Source organism: Triplophysa dalaica, chromosome 9 (genome assembly GCF_015846415.1).
Source record: "Triplophysa dalaica isolate WHDGS20190420 chromosome 9, ASM1584641v1, whole genome shotgun sequence".
In the NCBI taxonomy this organism is placed as follows: domain Eukaryota; kingdom Metazoa; phylum Chordata; class Actinopteri; order Cypriniformes; family Nemacheilidae; genus Triplophysa; species Triplophysa dalaica.
In genome coordinates, this window is record NC_079550.1 from 3851779 (window position 1) to 3871393 (window position 19615).

Here is a 19615-nt window from a genome sequence, read left to right on the forward strand (position 1 = left end):
GGGTTCACAGAATGACAAAATAAGGTATAGCAGGTAAGACAAAAAATTTTTGGCTTAGAAGGAATACCCACATATAGCCAGAGGGAAAACCCTTCCTCCAACTATCTAGCCAGGAATGTATTCAGTAAGCTTAACAACTTCACAATTCATTAGTATGCAGGCTTGTATTCATTTATGCGGAAATTAAATCTAACATTAGGCTACTTAAGGAGGCAGGCGTGTGTTGCTTAGGTGGCCGATAAAGTGCTGTGGGAAACACTGAAGTAAGATATTCCAGGTAAAACAGAAACTAAATCTAACATTAACTTTGTGAATGTAAAGTCTAACCTGACGTTAGCTAGCTTGCTGGCGTTAGCTAAGAAGAAAAAAGCTCCAAACTATTGTTAACTGTGCTGTTGTCGCCTCTCTCCAGAGATTCCGCCTTTGGTGACATATCAAAAGTATTCCTGGCTCTTACCTTCATAGTGTTACTTTGAGATGCGAGATGTTGGTCTAGTGGGTTAAACTACTGAACTGGTAAATCAAAGGTTGCTGGTTCGATCCCAGCAGCCACCACCAGTGTGTCCTTGAGCAAGACCCTTTACTCCATGTTGCTCCAGGGGGATTGTCCCTGTAATAAGTGCACTGTAAGTTGCTTTGGATAAAAGCGTCTGCCAAATGACTAAATTAAATTACTTCTTGCCCTCTTAAAGCCGAAGTCCCTCAGGCCAAGCTGTCCATGTCGCTTGGCCATGATGCTGAAAACATGTCACTGACGTCAATTTAAAACAAATCGTTGTGTCATTATATGTGCACGTTACCCTCGTCCACAGTATTTAAGCCTATTCTATATTCGCAAAAACTAAATGTTGAAATACTGCTAATATTTACACATTCATTGATAAGATAGCAGGGGATGGGTAGTGGGGATGGCCGTTTTAGAAGGGGGAGGATTTTGACCATCTTTACTTCAACTCGAGTACTGGTTACGCCCACTTCAGTAGGAGGAGGTATGCTGTAAATATGTCATCTAAACTATGCTGCCGAAACTCTCAAGTTCCCTTAACTGTTCACTTTGTGAAACAGCATCTTGACTAATCTCCAAAATAACACGTGGATACATAACTGATGCAAATTCATATATAGACTTCAGGTTCTGTTTGACTGCGTTGGAGTTCACATGTATGTAGCAGCTCATACATCTGCAGACGATTTTAAAAACGCTCTGTTGCAGCTCTTCATGTCTTTCTGTGACATGCTTTTGTTGATATACTCCTCATTTGAAAGTCACTTTGCATAAAAAACCTTTGCTAATTGTATCTGCGTCAACTCTCATGTTCTCAGGTGTGGTTTTATTGGACTAAGTATGATCTGTGCTCATGAGTTGTATTTGTAAGTTAATGCACACACAATCAAAAGATAATAAAATAATTAAAAAAAGATATGCTTTTCAATTCTATTGAAATGTACTGCACTTATTGCTCATTTGAGATTTATACAGAGAGATGGACATTTTTAATGAAGGGCTGAATCATATACAGAGTTTCTAATATAATGTTTGTTAAAACTGAAACAAACATGTCAGCGTACCGAGATTCTGTGTGTTTGCAGTACTCTCTCAAAATGGTTACTGAACGAAATTCTTTTTTGGCTTGTATAGTAACATAAAGAACCATATATTCACAGTTCTTTGTGGAAAAAGGGGTCTCCAGACTATAGAAACATAAAATAAGAAATAGCCTTACTCTGGCTTTGAATTTTCTCCACCTTTATATTTTGAGAGTGTACTTCCCCAAAACTTTTCTAGCAGATATGTTGAAAACTTCTCAAAAATGTAAAGGAAATGAAGCAAAAAAGATATTAAGCGTTGACATTACTTGTCTTAAGGGCACCAAAAATTCTTACAAAATATAGGCACGTGTGATTTTTCTCTTGATTTTGAGCTGTATCTCGACCGCTTTTGTCATTTGCTTTGCTGCTGATCGAGTTCTTTGATCATAATAAAAAACAATACAAATGTGACCTTTAGTAAGGACTCTATTGACAGCGGCGTGTTTGCAAAAAGGGCGTGTGTGCGTACGATTGCGTTAACAGACTAAAAAGAAAGTAAAACCTGAGATCATCTACTGTGAGCGGTTCCCACGAAGATATAGGACGAACCTGATGAGCAATAAACTAAACAATGATTATTTGAAATTATACATGCAGAAAGATTTCTGTAAGGGTTTGTGGCTGTGGTTATTGGCAGGGAATAGAAAATATTCTTAGGTCAGTATAAAAACAATAGAAGTCTGTAATAAATTGAAAACGAATATACTAAATAAAATATTTATATATGGAAGAGTGTTTACGGTTAAGAGCAGGGGGCGGGGTTTAGCGCAGGTAAGAGACTCGAAACGAGGAAGACCAATAACTCATCCTCGAATCGCGCAGTTGAGCTTTGAAATTCAGTCTATTCTTCCATACAGTCGTGCGCAATGAAATCGTTTCAGAAAGACGAGTTTGAGTTTAAATTCGAAACTGAGTCGACAGTAAGGAGACAATCGAGCTCGTCTGAATCTCATCTGAATTTTTGGGAGCGAATGAAGAGCCCGACACTCGAGTTTCCCCCCGGAATCCCACTGCAGGATGGACTCTACATGGACTCTAACTTTTATTTCCAGCACATGCTGATTTCCCCCGACGTGGTTTGGAAACGACCAAAGGTAAATTGACATCTCCTAAGAAACGGCACAGACGTTTCTCCTCTAGTCTCGTTTGTTTCTATTTTTATTTCTATATTTTCAATATATCCACAGTTAATATGAAGAGATGCCAACACATTTAAGTATAAATTTAAGGTCGAATTTAAATAATTGACCTCAAACATTGCCTAAAAACAGGTTAGTTATCCAGAAAAGTTAATCAGTTAATTTGCAGATGTAGATTACTTTTAGGATCACACTATAAGGCCACAACTACAGTGATTCTTACTTCAAACAGTACAGTGATTTATAACATAAAAATAGTTTAACTTTCATGATTTTTATGAAATGTTTATATAAGATGCTGTAGGGTTAGTTATTGAGTAGATGCACACACCACAATAGATGCCCGAGCACAAACTGCCCAGAGAAAAATAATAATAATCAGAATGTTGGAAATTCTGTTCTCTCAGGATGTTTTAAAAGAGCTTCTTCACACGCATTGACTTAGAAAAAAATTGCATTTATTTCTTAAAGGTCCAGTCAGTGAAATCTAGCGGCAATGTTGCGAATTGCAACCAACCCTCACTCCACACCTCCCCCTTCCGTTCAAAACACTATGAAGGCTGACAGAACATGTCGAATTATATGCAAGGGGACCCGCCGTTTATGTAGATAGAACCCTGATAGCTCCACACATACATACGTCTATTTGACATCTGCATTTACATTTTACAGACATCTACAATACATAGTTTGCTCATCTGCAATACATCTCGGAGATGTCTGCTGTCAGATGTCATATAGACATCTAGAAGACGTCTGTAAGATGTTTATGATTTAGAATGGATGTAAAGCAGCTCTTTCTAAGATGTTTAGCAGATGTTTTTACACAGCAGTTCTCCAGATCTTTAACAGACGTATGACAAACGTTCAGACGTCTCCGAGACATAATGCAGATGAGCAAACTATGTATTGGAGGTATCTTGCAGATGTAAATGCAGACGTCAAATAGACGTAAGCCAGATGGATTGTGCTATCTGGGAAATAGCTCATTCTAAGGTAATAAAAACATAACACTATATTGTGTAAGCTCTTTAGACACCTTTGAAGACATAGAATTTCTGTCAATAGATCCTCCAAAAATTACACACTGGACCTGCAATTCATCAAAAACCAAACACACTTTTGACTACATGCTTGAGTGTATATGAATCTTTGGATATTCAAGGAGTACATAAGTAGTGTCACGGACACTCAAGGAGAACCAAATTGCAGGCAATGACACAGGAATCAAGGGGTTAACAAAGGGATTTATTAGACAATAAGAAACAAAAACCCATGATGGGGTATAATTGGAGAGACAGGATAATAAACGGATGTAGACTAACTCACACTAAACTAAACAACACATGTCATAAACTAAACTAAACACGTACTATACTTGACGAATCAAAAGAGGAACACGATCACAAATAAACGGGTAAGTACAAGATACAAGACTTTGGTTACGCCCAGATTTAGAAGCACTCAGCAACGGATACTTGGGATGAGTATCTCCCATGAGCCCACGGGACAGAATACCATGCACTGCCCGCAAAACAGTTTCAGCTGACTTTTCATGTACAATTAAACATGGGGATTTTGTAAAGCTATTGTAACATTAACATTGACCTTGCTTTGTTCTTAAATTGACCGTGTTTTATATTGTGCATAGTTTTAATTCATAGAATTTAAATACGAAGCCTGAGTCTATTTTCTACAGTTGATTTTACGTTTGTGTTTTATATGTATATTACTCACAGATATAACAAAATACATGATAATTATTCACAAGATCATTATAATCAGGTGATATTAATTAACTTTCTCCCTTTACAACTTGGCAGACAGTTTACTTTCAAACACGGCAACATTACTCACTGCATGAAATGTAATTTTCATGATCTCATGTTATGTACTCTTTAAGGAGTTATTGGTGTTTCCGTGTGGAGATGCGTGCTAGGTTAGAGGTGAGGTCGGTGCCAGACCACCGAAAAGATACGAGATCCGGAGCGCCAACGGGAACTGCGGGGCCAAAATAAACTAAAAAACAGGGTAGGCACAGGAAATCAAAGCTATAACCAGAGTAGGACAAAAGGCTGAGGCTGAAAGATAATGTGGCTATAACAACGACTAAGACAAGGCTTTAACAGAGCTAGACAAGATTGTCAGAGGCAGTCAGCATATGCTGTTAAAAAGCAACGGTCTGACACAAGACGAGGGAACATGAGGGACTAAACAGGGAAACCTAACGGGTAGCAGGTGAGATAGAGAGAAGTAATTTTATAGGATCAGGGCTCTAGAGTGCGACCAATTTAGTCGCACATGCGACCTTATTTTTCAATGGTGCAACTAAAAATTATCAGAGGTCGCACCGGTGCGACCAGCCGTTCGAAGGGAAAAAAGTCTCCGCAATTCTGAAAGTCTTCATGTGATTCATCAACAGACACACATCAGGCACATATCGTGGTCTAAACCAATCAGAGATAGTGAATGGCAGACACCCCCTCTGATTGGCCGTGGTCCAGATATTCCTGCACGTGTGTGTACCAGAGGTCGCGTTAACTGAAAATTCTCGAAAAATCGGAAGGCCGTCCATCATTTTGCCGGATCACAATGAGGGCAATTTGTAAATCCCCGTTTCCCTTCAGCGTGATTTGCTAGCGAAGCGTGTTTTCACCCTCATTGTTACGGACTAGACATATGATGCGTTCCGGGAAAACCTGTCGGATATCACGCTGGGACGCGGGAAAGACAGTTCACCTATCCAAGTAAACCACATAACATGAAGAATGGATGAGTATCAATGCACATTTCCCGCCAGTCCTGTGAAGACTATGTCACGCAAAGTTATTTTACACCATGTTTTCGTGAGTTAACAGAGATCCCAGTCTGCAGCACCGAGAGTAAGAAGCCGGACCGCAATTGCAAAACATACAAGAGATGATCAAAAGTCCAGAAACTGCACATGATAAACAACTTAAAACTTGCTTCACTGCTTATTATTTGTTAACCGTAATGTTTGTTAGTTTCCTTGTGTAGTGATAATTGCAGAGCTCTCATTCTTTAAGTGTGCTGCACCATTTTCCTTACTTTCGTTTTATTCAAACGGTTTTGTACAGTATTTTTATAGACTTCAACACTAGGATTATTTTTATAAATTGTTAATAGAGTAAGACTCTCACCACTGTAAAGTGACTTTTATTTGTGATACTGGACTGTTGTGCTTTCAATTTCATCACTGAAATTTAAACACGATTTACTACAAATTCCGTTCCTGAAAATCACAGCGCTTCAGTCGACCTCAGCCATAACTTTTGTTACATACACAAGATATGAGCAAAATAAAAAGTGATTTGGAAAGGGCTTGAATATGCTATCAAAAACTGTAATGGCTTTATTGGGCATTCAGTTGTATCACAATACAACAAGTTCCGAGACGCCAGTACAGCGTGATGATGTCACGAAGATACAAATTACCACCTAATGCCACCTTGAACCATAATGACGGGAAATAACAGATTATGACAGATTTTTTACAAGCATGTCACTGTCAGTCAAAATGACGGACAAAAAAAAACTGTAGCGCAACCTCATGTGTACGTTTGAAAATGCGTGTGCTGCAGACAGAGAGGTGAGCAGCCTAATGCTGTTAGTTAAACAGAGTGGATGTAGCAGCGGATGATGAGAGAAGATGAAAAGAACAATTCACAACTTTTTCGTGAATAATGTTAAAGTTAAAGGTTAAGGCCTCATTAAAGTTAAGGCCTGATCCGTCCGAAAATCAGAAGCAATGCTCTGACACGGAGCCTTCAAGCCCTGGTCCATTTATCTTGAGATCCTTTAAGTTTAAATTTCACTTCACTGAAGCACTTTAAGCACCAACACTTTTTCAGTAAGTTACCTTTCATGTAGATGTGTGCTTCAAATGAAGAACTTAATGTTAAACAGTTTGTAAGATAAAGATTTACAAGTAATTTTTGCCTATGGTCATTAAAAGAAGTGAACTGGTTAAAGCAGGAAAATGTTAAATGCGTTAAATGCGATGCGGTCTAAAACTTAGAGAAAAAGTTAGGCGCACCAGTGCAACCAGTGGAAAAAGTTATTCAAGAGCCCTGCTGTGTGTCCGTCCGTGTGTCTATGTCGATGTGTCTAAATATGTGTGCATTTTTTGTGTATGGAGCTGGAGCTGGACTTCAAAGGATGAAAAACGATCTGTATCCACGATATGACAGCAATAACAGTTTTTAAAATTCGAAGCCAGGCCTCCACCTCAGCCGAAAGGACGAGGGGTATTTAAAAATTGTAGTTACTGGGCAAGAGATCTGAAAAAGGACTCACATCGTCCGGAGGAAGCCAAGTCTCCGTAGCAAATAAGAAGTCGAAATTCCCGGAAATTATAAAGTAATTCAAAATAAACGTCTTGTTCCCCAGCGATCTTGAATTCTCCAAGAGTTACTGACTGACTGTGGAACCTGATGGAACCTGAGGTAATCCTCAGGACACTGGTCAGAGGTGCCGCTGAACTACTCCACCCCACCGTAGATCTAGAAGGCGACACCGCCGAGGCTGATAAGCCGGCTTCCCTGCCAGACAAACAATCTATTGGTATGGCATCACCGATGACGGCGTATACGTCGTTCCTATCCCTTTCCCCGTGGATGCAGCATGAAAGACCATCCCGACCAAACGCTAAATTTAATCTAGCAGCTCTACCACCCCGTTTTCCTCTCCTTCTCCGCTGTTTCCTTAGAGTTAATGCACGCAGCACACAGCATAACCATGCAGGGAGAGATGTTAAGAAGGGAGGTGGCGGCAAGCTGGCAACAGCAACCGAAACGCCAGTGGTAAAGCCACCATCCATTGAGATCCCTATGTTAAGGAACGTCCGGCATTCAAACAAAAATGTAGTCGCAACATGTTGAGCAACTCTATGTAAAATGAATGGGAAAAGTAAACCCAGCGAAGACAAACAAAATACTAAATGAAGGAACAGAAGGCAAGCCATGCACAGTCTTGCTTCTGAATTAAATAGTGATGATTTTAAAATACATCCTATCAATACATCCTCAGGGCTCTAGACTAACTTTTTGCACTGGTTGCACTGGTGCGCCTAACTTTTTTTCTTGGTTGCACCAGCACAAAAGTTAGGTGCACCCAAATTTTAGACCATCATTATTGATCAATCATCACTTCATTATCTCATTAACTTGTTCATGGGTTCAATAGGGAGACATCTAAAATATTCTGTCAGATGGGGCCTGAGGACTGGAGTTGAGAACCACTGGATTAGACCACGATATGTGCCTGATGTGTGTCTGTTGATGAATCACATGAAGACTTTCAGAATTGCGGAGACTTTTTTCCCTTCGAACGGCTGGTCGCACCGGTGCGACCTCTGATAATTTTAAGTCGCACCATTGTAAAATAAGGTCGCATGTGCGACTAAATTGGTCACACTCTGGAGCCCTGCACAGACAAGCATGCGCACTCGCGCATGCAGATAAAGGAGAGAGAAACACAAGTCAAATATTATACAGACCATACATTTATATATGCAATATTAATTATGTAAAACTTCTGAATTCTAAAGCAGCCCCCCAAGCCAGGCAAATAGTGGAAAACAGTATGCAAACGGTGGCGAGGAACCCAAAACTCCAATAGGGAAAAAAACCCAACCAGGAGATTCCAGTTCCCCTCTGGCAAAAGCTGCTGCCTCTGCACAAACTCGACAGTGCTTGCACGACAAGGCTAAATAAAAAATATTTTACTAATAATGTAAATTATAGATTAAAGATTATCATTAATAATCTAATAGCATTTGAAATTTTGTAGTGAAGTCGTGTCAGGTCGGCACATCCTTTATCCAGCTCTATCTTCTCTAATCATAGTACCGAATCTGCACTACTTAGAGTTGTTAATGACATCTTACTTTCTGTTGACTCAGCCGACTCTGTTATTTTAATGCTCCTGGACCTGAGTGCAGCATTTGACACAGTTGGTCATGCCATTTTACTGTCTCTTCTTGAGCACTATATGGGCATTGGTGGTAATTCCCTAGAGTGGTTCAAATCTTTTTTGACGGACAGGACATTTTCAGTTGGCATAGGTAGTACTGTTTCCTCTACAGCCTCCCTTTCTTGTGGGGTGCCTAGAGGTTCCGTCTGGTCTCCCACTTTATATTCGCTTTATATGTTACCCCTGGGTTCGATTTTTAGAAGGCATGGCGTGTCCTTCCATTTATATGCGGATGACACCCAAAGTTTATCTACCGTTTAAGCACACGGATAAGAAAGGCTTGGACTCTTTGCATGCCTGTCTAAATTATTTAAAATCTTGGATGGCCTCAAATTTCCTTTTATCTCGGCTGGACTACTTTAACTTTTTATCTGTCAGTCTACTTTATATAGGCTTCAAATGGTGCAAAATGCAGCAGCCAGATTTTTAACAGGAGGCCGAACATTTCATCATATTACCCCTATTTTAAAGGCTTTGTCTCGTCATTTAAATAAAAAACTTTCCCCGCCAAAGACGAGTTGTTACGGCAATCGGTGTTTGTACTGTTATACAGCAGGTGTTACACACCTTTGGAAAAAGTACAGAGGCTCTGAACCTTAAACGTATATGTTTGATCTGTTTTTAATGATTGTTCTTAGTGTAATCTGGGTGGGGTCTTTGACCAATTTTATTTAATTATCTCAGCTGTTTAATCAAAGTGATGCATTTTTGAAGAAACCTACCCACATCTAAGGGGTGATAAAAAAAGAACAATTGAAGATAGAAGAATACAGTTTCTTTTGTTTGAAAGCTGAGACTCTGTTCTTTCATTTGATATATTGTTTGTCCATAAATTAATTACAGAATATTTAGTGAAAATGTAAAAAAACGCTGGCGCTGGATGGCAAGTTTTTTTTAAAAAGGCTGGCGGGGAAAGAGTTAATGGTCTTGCTCCCTCTTACCTGCCAGTACTAATGCACTGGAACACCTCGGGCAGGTATCTGAGGTCTTCTGACAACTACTCACTGGCTCAGCCAAGGACCCCCCTGAAAGCTAGAGGTGCCTAGACTGTGGAATGCGCTGCTGCCCTACTTGAGATCCTTGTCCTCTGTCCGGCTATTTAAATCTAAACTGAAGGTGTATCTGTTGTCTCGACCCTATACTACTTAGTTATTTGTGTTCTTTTCTTCGTGTTTTGTTTTAGATTGTGTAAAGCACTGTGGTCAACTTTTGTTGTGTTTATGTGTGCTATATAAATAATAAACTTAACTAAACTAATAACACTTTTGGTACCTATTTGTGATATCACCCCAAAATTGACCCACTGCCAGAGCTTTCTGCCAAACATGTGTTTCCCACGGAAGAAAAAGTGTTGTGCTTTTACTGCATTTAAGTATGGTCTTCTTCTACTCTCTCACCTGCAGGAGATCTGCGAGTTTCCTCAGTTCATCGTGGATGGAGCCACACGATTAGACATCTGCCAAGGATATCTGAGTGAGATTTGCTATAATCATGAATCATTAAACCAGTAACAATCTCCAGGTGCTTCAGGTCTAAGTGAAGTGGTTCATAAAAGCAGCTGAGATATCAGACAGATGTGATTTTATGTACAGAAGTGCTTCTCCTGTTGTACTGTGAAAAATGTTTATTTTTGTTAACTCTAAGGTACTACTCATGGGTCCTGAAGCACACCAGGTTTGGAGCAGATGGAAATTCATTAAGCAGAGAATGTTATTGTGTTGTATTGTTGTGTCACAGATGACTGCTGGTTCTTGTCGGCGGTGGCGTCCCTCTCACTATATCCGTCTCTAATGGAACGTGTTGTCCCACCGGGTCAAAGCTTTCAGCAGGGATACAACGGCTGCTTCTTCTTTCAGGTTTGTGTCACATGATAGCAAACAGTGTGAAGATGTTCTTGAAGTTCACATGTTGTAACCGGTGCGTTTGTGTCTGTAGTTTTGGCAGTATGGCGAGTGGTGTAAGGTTCAAGTGGACGACCGATTGCCCATGCGTGACGGTCAGCTGATGTTTCTGAAGTCTTCAAACAAAAACGAGTTCTGGAGCTCATTGCTGGAAAAAGCTTATGCCAAGTCAGTGATAATAGGAGAGACATGAATGCACATCAACAGCCTTTATTTTTTGTGTGTTGACTGCATCATCTTGACCTCATCTCTCTCTGTCTGTCTGTCTCAGGCTGAAGGGTGGATACACCGCTCTGAACATGGGTTTTCCTCATGAGGCGATGGCGGACATGACCGGTGGGATTACAGAAGTCTTTATAGTGGGGTCTCTGCCACGGGATCTGGGCTCTTTCTTACGTCGCCTGCTGCAGAAAGGAGCTCTCATCAACTGTGCCAACTCTCAGGTGTACTGTCTCTTTACGACGCTTATTTAAAGGGACAGTTACCCAAAATGAAAACATCTGTTGTTTCAAACCTATGTGACTTCACTCACTTTTGAGCTAAAAATTAACCCAAAAAGCATTGAAACGCTGCTTAATATGTGAATCAAACTTTTTTCAGAAGAACACTATAGACATCTATCACCTTTCTCTGTCATACGTGTTTTCACAAAGTGAAGTAAATAAATGATCATTCATAAATACTATTTAGTTTTGAGCCCATATGTTGGAATTGAATGCAATATTTGGTTCTGATATTTATCCTGCTGACCTTTTAAGTAAAGGCTGCAGATATATCAGGTGCATGTCTTCATGTTTGTCCTTGTTGTGTTCTTACTAAAAGGATTTTAACTGCATTTTAAGAAAGACAGATTTTCCACCTATTATTTTTGTGTCTTGTGTAGGGTGCTCTAGAGAAAAGCAATGACTTTGGGATTCTGTTCAGACATGCCTATTCTGTCACTGGTCTGGAGACGGTGAGACAAATATTTTACCTATTTTGCTTCACCCTCCTCAGCCATATAATAAAGAAAGAGGGTGTGTGTGACTTCAAATGCATACTACTGTTTCTAAGTACTATGCTCTATGTATGCTATTATACACTGCACATATTTTTTTTTTTCTATGATGCTGATGCTAAAATTTGCTCTATACAACAGAGCACACTGCTGTATCCCACAATGCAATGTGCTTGATTCATGAGCTTCCGTTTCCCGTTGTGTCAGATTCATTTTGAATCATTATTTGACTGTAAAAGAGCTATATTTATATCTGATTCAGACACTGAGGAATGTTTGATGTTTGATTGTATTTTTCAGATACAAACTAAAACTGTTCCTGTTGAGCTGGTGCGGGTTTTCAACCCGTGGGGTAAAACTGAGTGGGAGGGACCCTGGAGTGACAAATCTGGGTATTTAATACACACTGTATGTGTTAATGCATATGTGTGTCCTTGTTGATTTGTTTGTGAATGTGTAATCCTGCTTTAGTTGTATCTTTGTATGTGTTTGTATTGAGGTTGTGTATTTGTGTGTAGGATTGAGTGGTTTACGGTGAGCAAAGAAGAGCAGAACCGAGTGCAGAGAATCAATCTGGATGATGGGGAGTTTTGGTGAGCTGGGTTCATCGCTGATAGGCTGATTAATACACGGGGCGTTTACATGTGGTTTTCACAACCTTGTCTTCTCTATCTCTACCTGTCTGGCTCTCTATTTTCATCAGGATGGCTCTGTCAGATTTTCGGCACAACTTTGACATCATGGAGGTGTGTCACCTGAGCGATGACACGTTGAGTGCAGGCAGTGCCATCAACCGGCCTTGGCACTGCACATCGTATCATGGAAAATGGATCCCTTTTCAAGGTACATAACCACGAATATGTATACATACCCAAACTTACAGATACACCTAATTAATTTGTGTGTGTGTGTCTGTGTGTGTGTGTGTGCAGATCCGCCGCATTACAAGCTCACGTTGCTAAATGAGGACGATGACCCCAGTGACCCCGAGCTAACATGCTCTTTCCTGTTGGCGCTAATGCAAAAACAGACTCGTAAGAGTGGACAGGTGCTGCCTGTTGCTTTGCTGATATACAAGGTACATGTGTGTATTTGTTTATATTTTTGTGTATATTATTATTATTATCTCAGATGGCGCACACACGTGATGCTCTTAAAAATGGATATTGTTTGTGTGTGTTGTTATCAGGTGGGATCTGAGGGTGAGCTTGTGTCCTCACGGGATCTGTCTCACATGATACCTGTGATCAAACACAGTGATGAGCAGCGCCGGGAGGTTGTGTTGCGCGGTTGCCTGCCACCCGGTCATTACATTGTCATTCCTGCCACGTCAGAGGCCAATAGGATGGGAGAATTTCTCCTGAGAGTTCTGACGGAGAAAGGAAACCACACCGTGTAGGAGACGCTCACGCTCACATCTCTGTAGACTGAGTGAGATCAAATGAAAAGCATTCAGAAGTTGTTATTTCTCCTATACATCAACCAAAATCTGAAAGTTTTGCTGAAGTCTCACCTGTGTCTTGGATACTTCTCCTGAGAAAAAGAGTCAGAATGGCAAAAATGTCTCTGTCATTAAAGTTTCAGAAGAGATGTCAACATTGTCTCCAACTGAGATCAGATTTGTCAAGTCTGCAAAGTCAATATTATTGAAGATCCCAATATGAACTCAAACATTTTGCATCAAATTAACTCAAATCCGGATTATTTGTGTTTACACAACTACACTCTCATTTGATTCTCTTTTTATTTATCATGAGATGTTGATACTTAAATGAAACACAACTGAGAACTCCATCCAATCTCCTGAGCTATGAAAGAGCAACATCTCAGCAATAACATACTCCTGCTTAAATGAGAAAGCTTTGATCTCACATTTTTCTGATGGTTTAGTTTTTCAGCATCATAAACTGGATCCGGATTTGACCTGTAAAGTGAAAGTTTTACCTACATTAAATGTTGTTGAATGTGTGTGTTTGCAGGCCTATTAAGAAGCCTTTAACAGACGTGATCTCACCCTCGGAGGTAAAATAATGAATTCATATGGCATCACTGTTTTGATTAAATTTTTATCAACATTTTCGCATTTCTCATTCTTTAATTATATGTATATAGCCATTGTCTCCACGTCTGTCAGGACTCCCATCGATTACTGAAGCTAAAAATCTCTTCATGAAACACTGTACCAAGGTAAAACATTTCATTTGCACATGTAATGCCTAATTTGCAAGATAAAAGTTATGGTTTGTACATGTGTGTCTGTAGGGATCTTTCTGTAGGCCGCTGGATCTGTATAACCTGCTGACAGAGGCCATTGCGAAGGGAGGTGAGAAGTGTGTTTTTCATCTCTGAACTGTTGTTCAGTAGATTTGCATATTATGCATGAAGCGAGAGAATTCAGGGTTACAGTTCCGCTTACAGTTTTCATATTAGTACAGTGAGAAGTGAACTTCTCAGGACGTGAAGTGTTAACCAATGAGGAAGTTTCTTGACAGTTTCTTTTCTCTTTTTCTTTTGGGTCAGTCTTCGCAGGCAGTGAGAAGAAATTGAGTTTGGAGATCTGCAAGAGCTTTGTGGTGCTCATGGACGTATCCTGCATGCTATGTCCTAACAAGTGTACTTGTCACTATGACATCACAGTGTTGATTTTCACAGAAAATAATTAGGTTTGATCCCTTGTTAGAGATGTGCACAGCAGAAATAAAATTTGAAGAGATAGCTTGGAATATTGCCAGTGTCTTATCTCAGTTGCGTGAGGTGTGTGAGTGTGCTGGTTTATGGCGCGTTTGAACAGATTGTTTGGGGATCGGTATGTCACCTTAACTGCACCAATCAGAGCAAAGGAACGGGTCATCTCGACTGGACGGAATTCTTGGCATTGTGGGAAAAACTCACCAAGTGGACGGTGAGGATGTTTCTTTGTTTGGAAAATTAAAGTATATTTTAACATGTTGAGGGATAGAGAGTGGGTTTAAAAAAAAAGGATTTCAAAACACTGTGGTGTTGTGTGAGGAGGAGTAAACCCAAATTCATTGCTTCACCTTTAACCTCTGATCTGTTCACTGCTCTGCTGTGAGTTTGTCCCAAACACTGACCTGATGGAAGAAAAATGCAATGCATATTACTTTATATGCACACTTTTTTTCCAAAGCTCTTACAAGGTTTATATCAAACAGTCAACAATGCAAATCATTGTTTGATTCAAATTTATTTCCATATTGTCTTTTACAATATTGCATTACATCAAAGCCGTTTAACAGTAAATACAGGGAAGTGAGGAACAGACGAAAATGAATAAGAACAAGAAAAGATTGTGCCACTATCTGCTTTTCTGTCTGTTTGTTTTCTAGGGGATTTTCATGACAGTTGACAAAAACAAGAATCACACGCTGGAGTACCAAGAAATCCCACAGGCTCTGACAGCAGCAGGTGAAACTTACATATTTATATAAATGTACACACACACCTCTAATTTAACCTTTTTTGTGTTAACACACCTTGCTGTCAGATGTCGGTTCATTCATGTGTTGTGTTTCTCTGTGGTCATCTGCTCTGGTCTAGGCATAAAGGTGGATGATTTCATTCTGCAGCTGATCAGCCTGCGTTACACAGAGCCAGATATGACCGTCAGTTTCCCAGGATTCCTCTTCCTGCTCCTCAAACTGGACTGCATGATCAGTAAGAGAACAAACACAAATCAAAGAGAAATGAACACTTAATGCACAACTGTAAAAAATGTGCCAAAATGAAAAAATGTGGCTTTCATTTGATAAAAGATCAACAAATGATGCAATGAAATGTATTTGGCAGCAGTATGCATATTTGTGTTTGTCTTTTTCAGCCAAGTTTCGGTCCTTTGATATTGTGGGAGTGGGAATGATTACAATCAACTGTCCACAGGTAAAAAAAAACCTTCAACACAAACACATTGTATTTTTCCTTCCTGTAAAGTTCTTTGATGTGTGTAATCCAGCACTTATAATTCTTCGTAACTGATTGTGTTACATGACAACATTGAGTTATGAAGCTGAACAGATGTATCGTATGTAACATCTACATTTAAAATATTCATGATATCCTTCCTTTTTATTTGTAGTTCTTGACAATGACCATGTACAACTGAAGTCATACCAGCTACATTCCGACCAGCTGTTGGAAACTACTGTACACAACATCTTCATCTGGTCATGTTCCCGCCGAAGTTTCGGACTATTAACCTTAGTTTACATGTCAGGGTCTACAGTAAATCACATAGCAGATGAAAGTGCATAATAAATGTGCTTCACTGTATCATTTTACTATGAAAATGAGGGTCCTTAACATTCATTTCTGCACGTTGACACGAGTTTCTATTTTTGTTTACATTTTTTTATTTCTGCATGTTTATCTTTTTTTTTTCCTCAGATTAAATAAAATCACAATTGTGTACGTAAAATAATGAATTTGATGATGTGTTTCCCTCCTTGTCTGTGCCGGTGACCTGACCTGTTCATATGAGCCCTCCTTCACAGCATATGACAGAAAATTATGTAGTGAATTCAATGAGGAACAGAATTATTTAAACACTATTCGTCATCAAATATGTAAGAATTATCATGAGCTTTGATCACAATTATAAGTAATATATTCTCCACCACCCTTTGTAAGGGAAACAAATATCAACCCAAATTGGGATGAATTTAATTAATAATGATCAATTATAATTACCTGGATCAAATTCATGATTTGGGGAAATCACTTAGCATTACGAGCAGGTAGCAAGAATCGGCATGTTTAGGGACTCCGTTTTATGAGCATGAACTACAAACAACATCACATGTGAAATAAAACAGGAGTTTATTACCTAGACTAGACACATACTAATCTAACATACAAACACATACAGTTAAGCATTGGAATAAGGTTGAAGTTGAAGCAGAGAGAAGAACAGAGCATAGATTAATGGCAGTATATGATATTCAGAAGATCAATAGCCTGAACTATACATCAGTTTCTTCTTGTAAAGCACCTTTGTTAAAGGATTAATGTTGCCCTGTGCATCCATTAATAAGACAAAGTTTGATACTTGCACGTCTTGCCCATCACAAGAAAGAAAGTGTCCTGATGCAGTTTGTTAATGCTCCAGGTGATCTTGGGTGAAAGTGATCATAGAGAACCAGTTTTATGCAGAGGATCTGTATCTGCAAAGAGGAGGCCGCAGCCTGGCACAAATTTAAGAGTTAAAGGTGAAGTCTTCTTCTAGTCCATCCTTTGGAGATGCAGAACGCAAGGAGATGCAGAACAAACCCCCACAAACTGCACACCTGAAGAACAACTCCTAAAAACCTCCACCAACACACACACTCACTCTAAAACAACTCAAAGAGACTCTTCTCGTGGTCTCTTTTAAACTGTAAGGATGTCACATCCTACAGAGGTGACTGATCCAATCAGGAGATGGGAATTTTGGAGGGAAAGTTAGTTGTCTTTGTCTCTTAGATGGTGTTTTGCATGTGAAAGCTGATTGGATGTTCACTAAGAAGACTTCTAAGAGTTTGATAAAACTAATATGAAAAGAGTTGGCAAAACACAACAAACATCAACATTAAGGATATCACAAATGTAGCTCATAGACACCAAACATGAGTTACTGAAATGAGTTACTACAAATCTAATAATTCCAGTAGTTAAACACACATTCATGGATACTTTGGATTAATGTTTAAAACAGACATAACAACAAGAACATTAATACATGGAAATGTTACAAATAAATATATGTACTTTTCCATATAAATGCATTTAGGATTGTATGTCTGTCTCCAAAGTGAGTAAAAAGAGTTCAGCTCCCTACATTCCATTCAGTCGTAAAATACTTCTATCTTGATGGATTGGTGTGAGTTGCTATGGTCACCAGAGATCTTGTACTGCCCTTGGTGTAAATTGCAGATTGGGGGTAGTTCCCCAAGCAACTAGCTCGCCGGTGGGGTGAGGGGCGTAACTGCAATATTTAAGAAATTTAATTAGTTATTGCGTGTCTGATCGGTCTCAGGTACTACAATTATGACAAGTAACAAGATTTAGAGCATGTCACAGTACAGAGACTGCTTTGATCAGAGATACAAATGATCTGCTTTTTGCATCTGACCGAGGTTGTATTTCTTTATTGGTGCTGCAAGACCTTAGTTCTGCATTTGACACCATTGACCATGGCACACTCCTACATAGACTCGAAAATTATGTCGGCATTAACGGAATAGCATTGAAATGGTTTATGTCTTATTTATCCGACCGTTTTCAATTTGTGGCAATAAACAATAAGGTGTTATGCAAATCGCAAGTCCAGTACGGTGTACCACAGGGCTCAGTCTTAGGGCCTCTGCTTTTTGCATTATACACGCTACCTAGAGGAGATGTAATAAAGCGACACAGAATTAACTTTCAATGTTTTGCTTATGATACTCAACTTTATATATCCTCGCAGTTCAACAGAAGAATGGAATGCATAGTCGATATAAAAAACTGGATGAGTAACAATTTCTTATTACTGAACACGGACAAAGCAGAAGTGTTACTTATTGGACTGAAAACCGCCGTAGGTAGCAACCAAGAATACTGCTTAACTATTGACAGATGCTCCATAAAACCCTTCTCATTAGCTAAGAATCTTGGCGTTCTATTGAATAGCAATCTGTCATTTGAGAGGCCATGTATTTTACAGTATTTTACAATATAATAATTTTTCAACACTTGTAAAATTGCGTTTTCCATTTTAAGAATATATCTGAACTACGTCATTTGCTGTCACTGTCAGATACAGAGAAGTTAATTCAGGCATTCATGTAATCAAGACTAGATTACTGTAATCAACTGGTAGGTGGTTGCCCTGCAGGCTTATAACAGAAACTCCAAATGGTCCAAAACGCAGCAGCTTGAGTTCTTACACGTACAAAAAGTATGAGCATATTAGCCTGGTTCTGTCAACCAATTAACTCTAAGATGTTGCTTATTACCTATGAAGCCCTACATGGTTTAGCTCCGCAGTTTTTGAGCAAACGTCTATTGTATCACAGTCCTTCACGTGCATTACGCTCTCAGGCATCCTGTCAGTTGGTAATACCTAGAATTTCAAAATCAAGTTCAGTTGGTAGATCCTTTTCTTATCTAGCGCCTAAACTTTGGAATAGTCTTCCCTGCACTGTCCAGGAGGCAGACACACTCTTTCAGTTTAAATCTAGACTAAAGACTCATATTTTTAATCTTGCATACACTACACTTTCATAATATAAAAACTGATGTACTTGTTGCATCAAAGAGTGCAGAACAGTACTCTACTCTCAGCCTTGTCTCATTGTTCCATGGTTACCGCAGGATGCCGTTCATGCCCAGACCTGATGGCAGTGTGGAGAATGGGAAGCGGTGACCTGACAAGAGATGATAGAGCTGGATAAAGGATGTGCCGACCTGACACGACTTCACTACAAAATGCTATTAGATTATTAATGATAATATTAAATCTATAATGTACCTTATAAGTAAGTTTATTTATTTATTTTATTTAGCTTTGTCGTGCAAGCACTGTCGAGCTTGTGCAGAGTCAGCAGCTTATGCCAGAGGGGAACTGGAATCCCCTGGTTTGGCCTGGTTTCTCCTGAGTTCTTTTTTCTCGATTGGAGTTTTTGGTTCCTCGCCTCCGTTTGCATACTGTTTTGCACTATTTGCCTAGCTGGGGGGGCTGCTTTAGAATTCAGAAGTTTTACATAATTAATATTGCATTTAGAAATGTATAATCTGTTTAATATTTGACCTGTGTTTCTCTCTCCTTTATCTTAAATGTATGCTTTCACTTTGGGTGCGTGTCTGTCTGTGTGTTGTGTGTGTGCGTGTGTTTGTCTGTGTGTCCGTCCGTGTGTGTGTCTTATGTCGATGTGTGTAAATATGTGTGCATATTGTGTGTGTGGAGCGTTTGTATTTGGGTATGTCTGTCTTCTGTGTTTTTACCTTTCTCTTGTTTTAAC

General features: G+C 39.4%; 1 protein-coding gene across 1 annotated transcript; it reads left to right on the plus strand.

Annotated features, from left to right (window-relative positions):
* Window positions 1-2213: 2213 nt before the first annotated feature.
* LOC130428849 (calpain-1 catalytic subunit-like) lies at window positions 2214-16007 on the plus strand. Its single transcript, XM_056757127.1, has 20 exons — window positions 2214-2684; window positions 10127-10196; window positions 10461-10579; window positions 10659-10792; window positions 10896-11067; window positions 11508-11579; window positions 11922-12013; window positions 12140-12214; window positions 12325-12464; window positions 12554-12699; window positions 12811-13016; window positions 13601-13643; window positions 13734-13808; window positions 13884-13944; window positions 14142-14206; window positions 14455-14523; window positions 14969-15047; window positions 15180-15296; window positions 15460-15518; window positions 15715-16007. Exons 1-20 carry the CDS (start codon window positions 2457-2459, stop codon window positions 15739-15741), a joined length of 2049 nt encoding a protein of 682 aa, XP_056613105.1. The 5' UTR covers window positions 2214-2456; the 3' UTR covers window positions 15742-16007.
* The last annotated feature ends 3608 nt before the right edge of the window (window positions 16008-19615 follow it).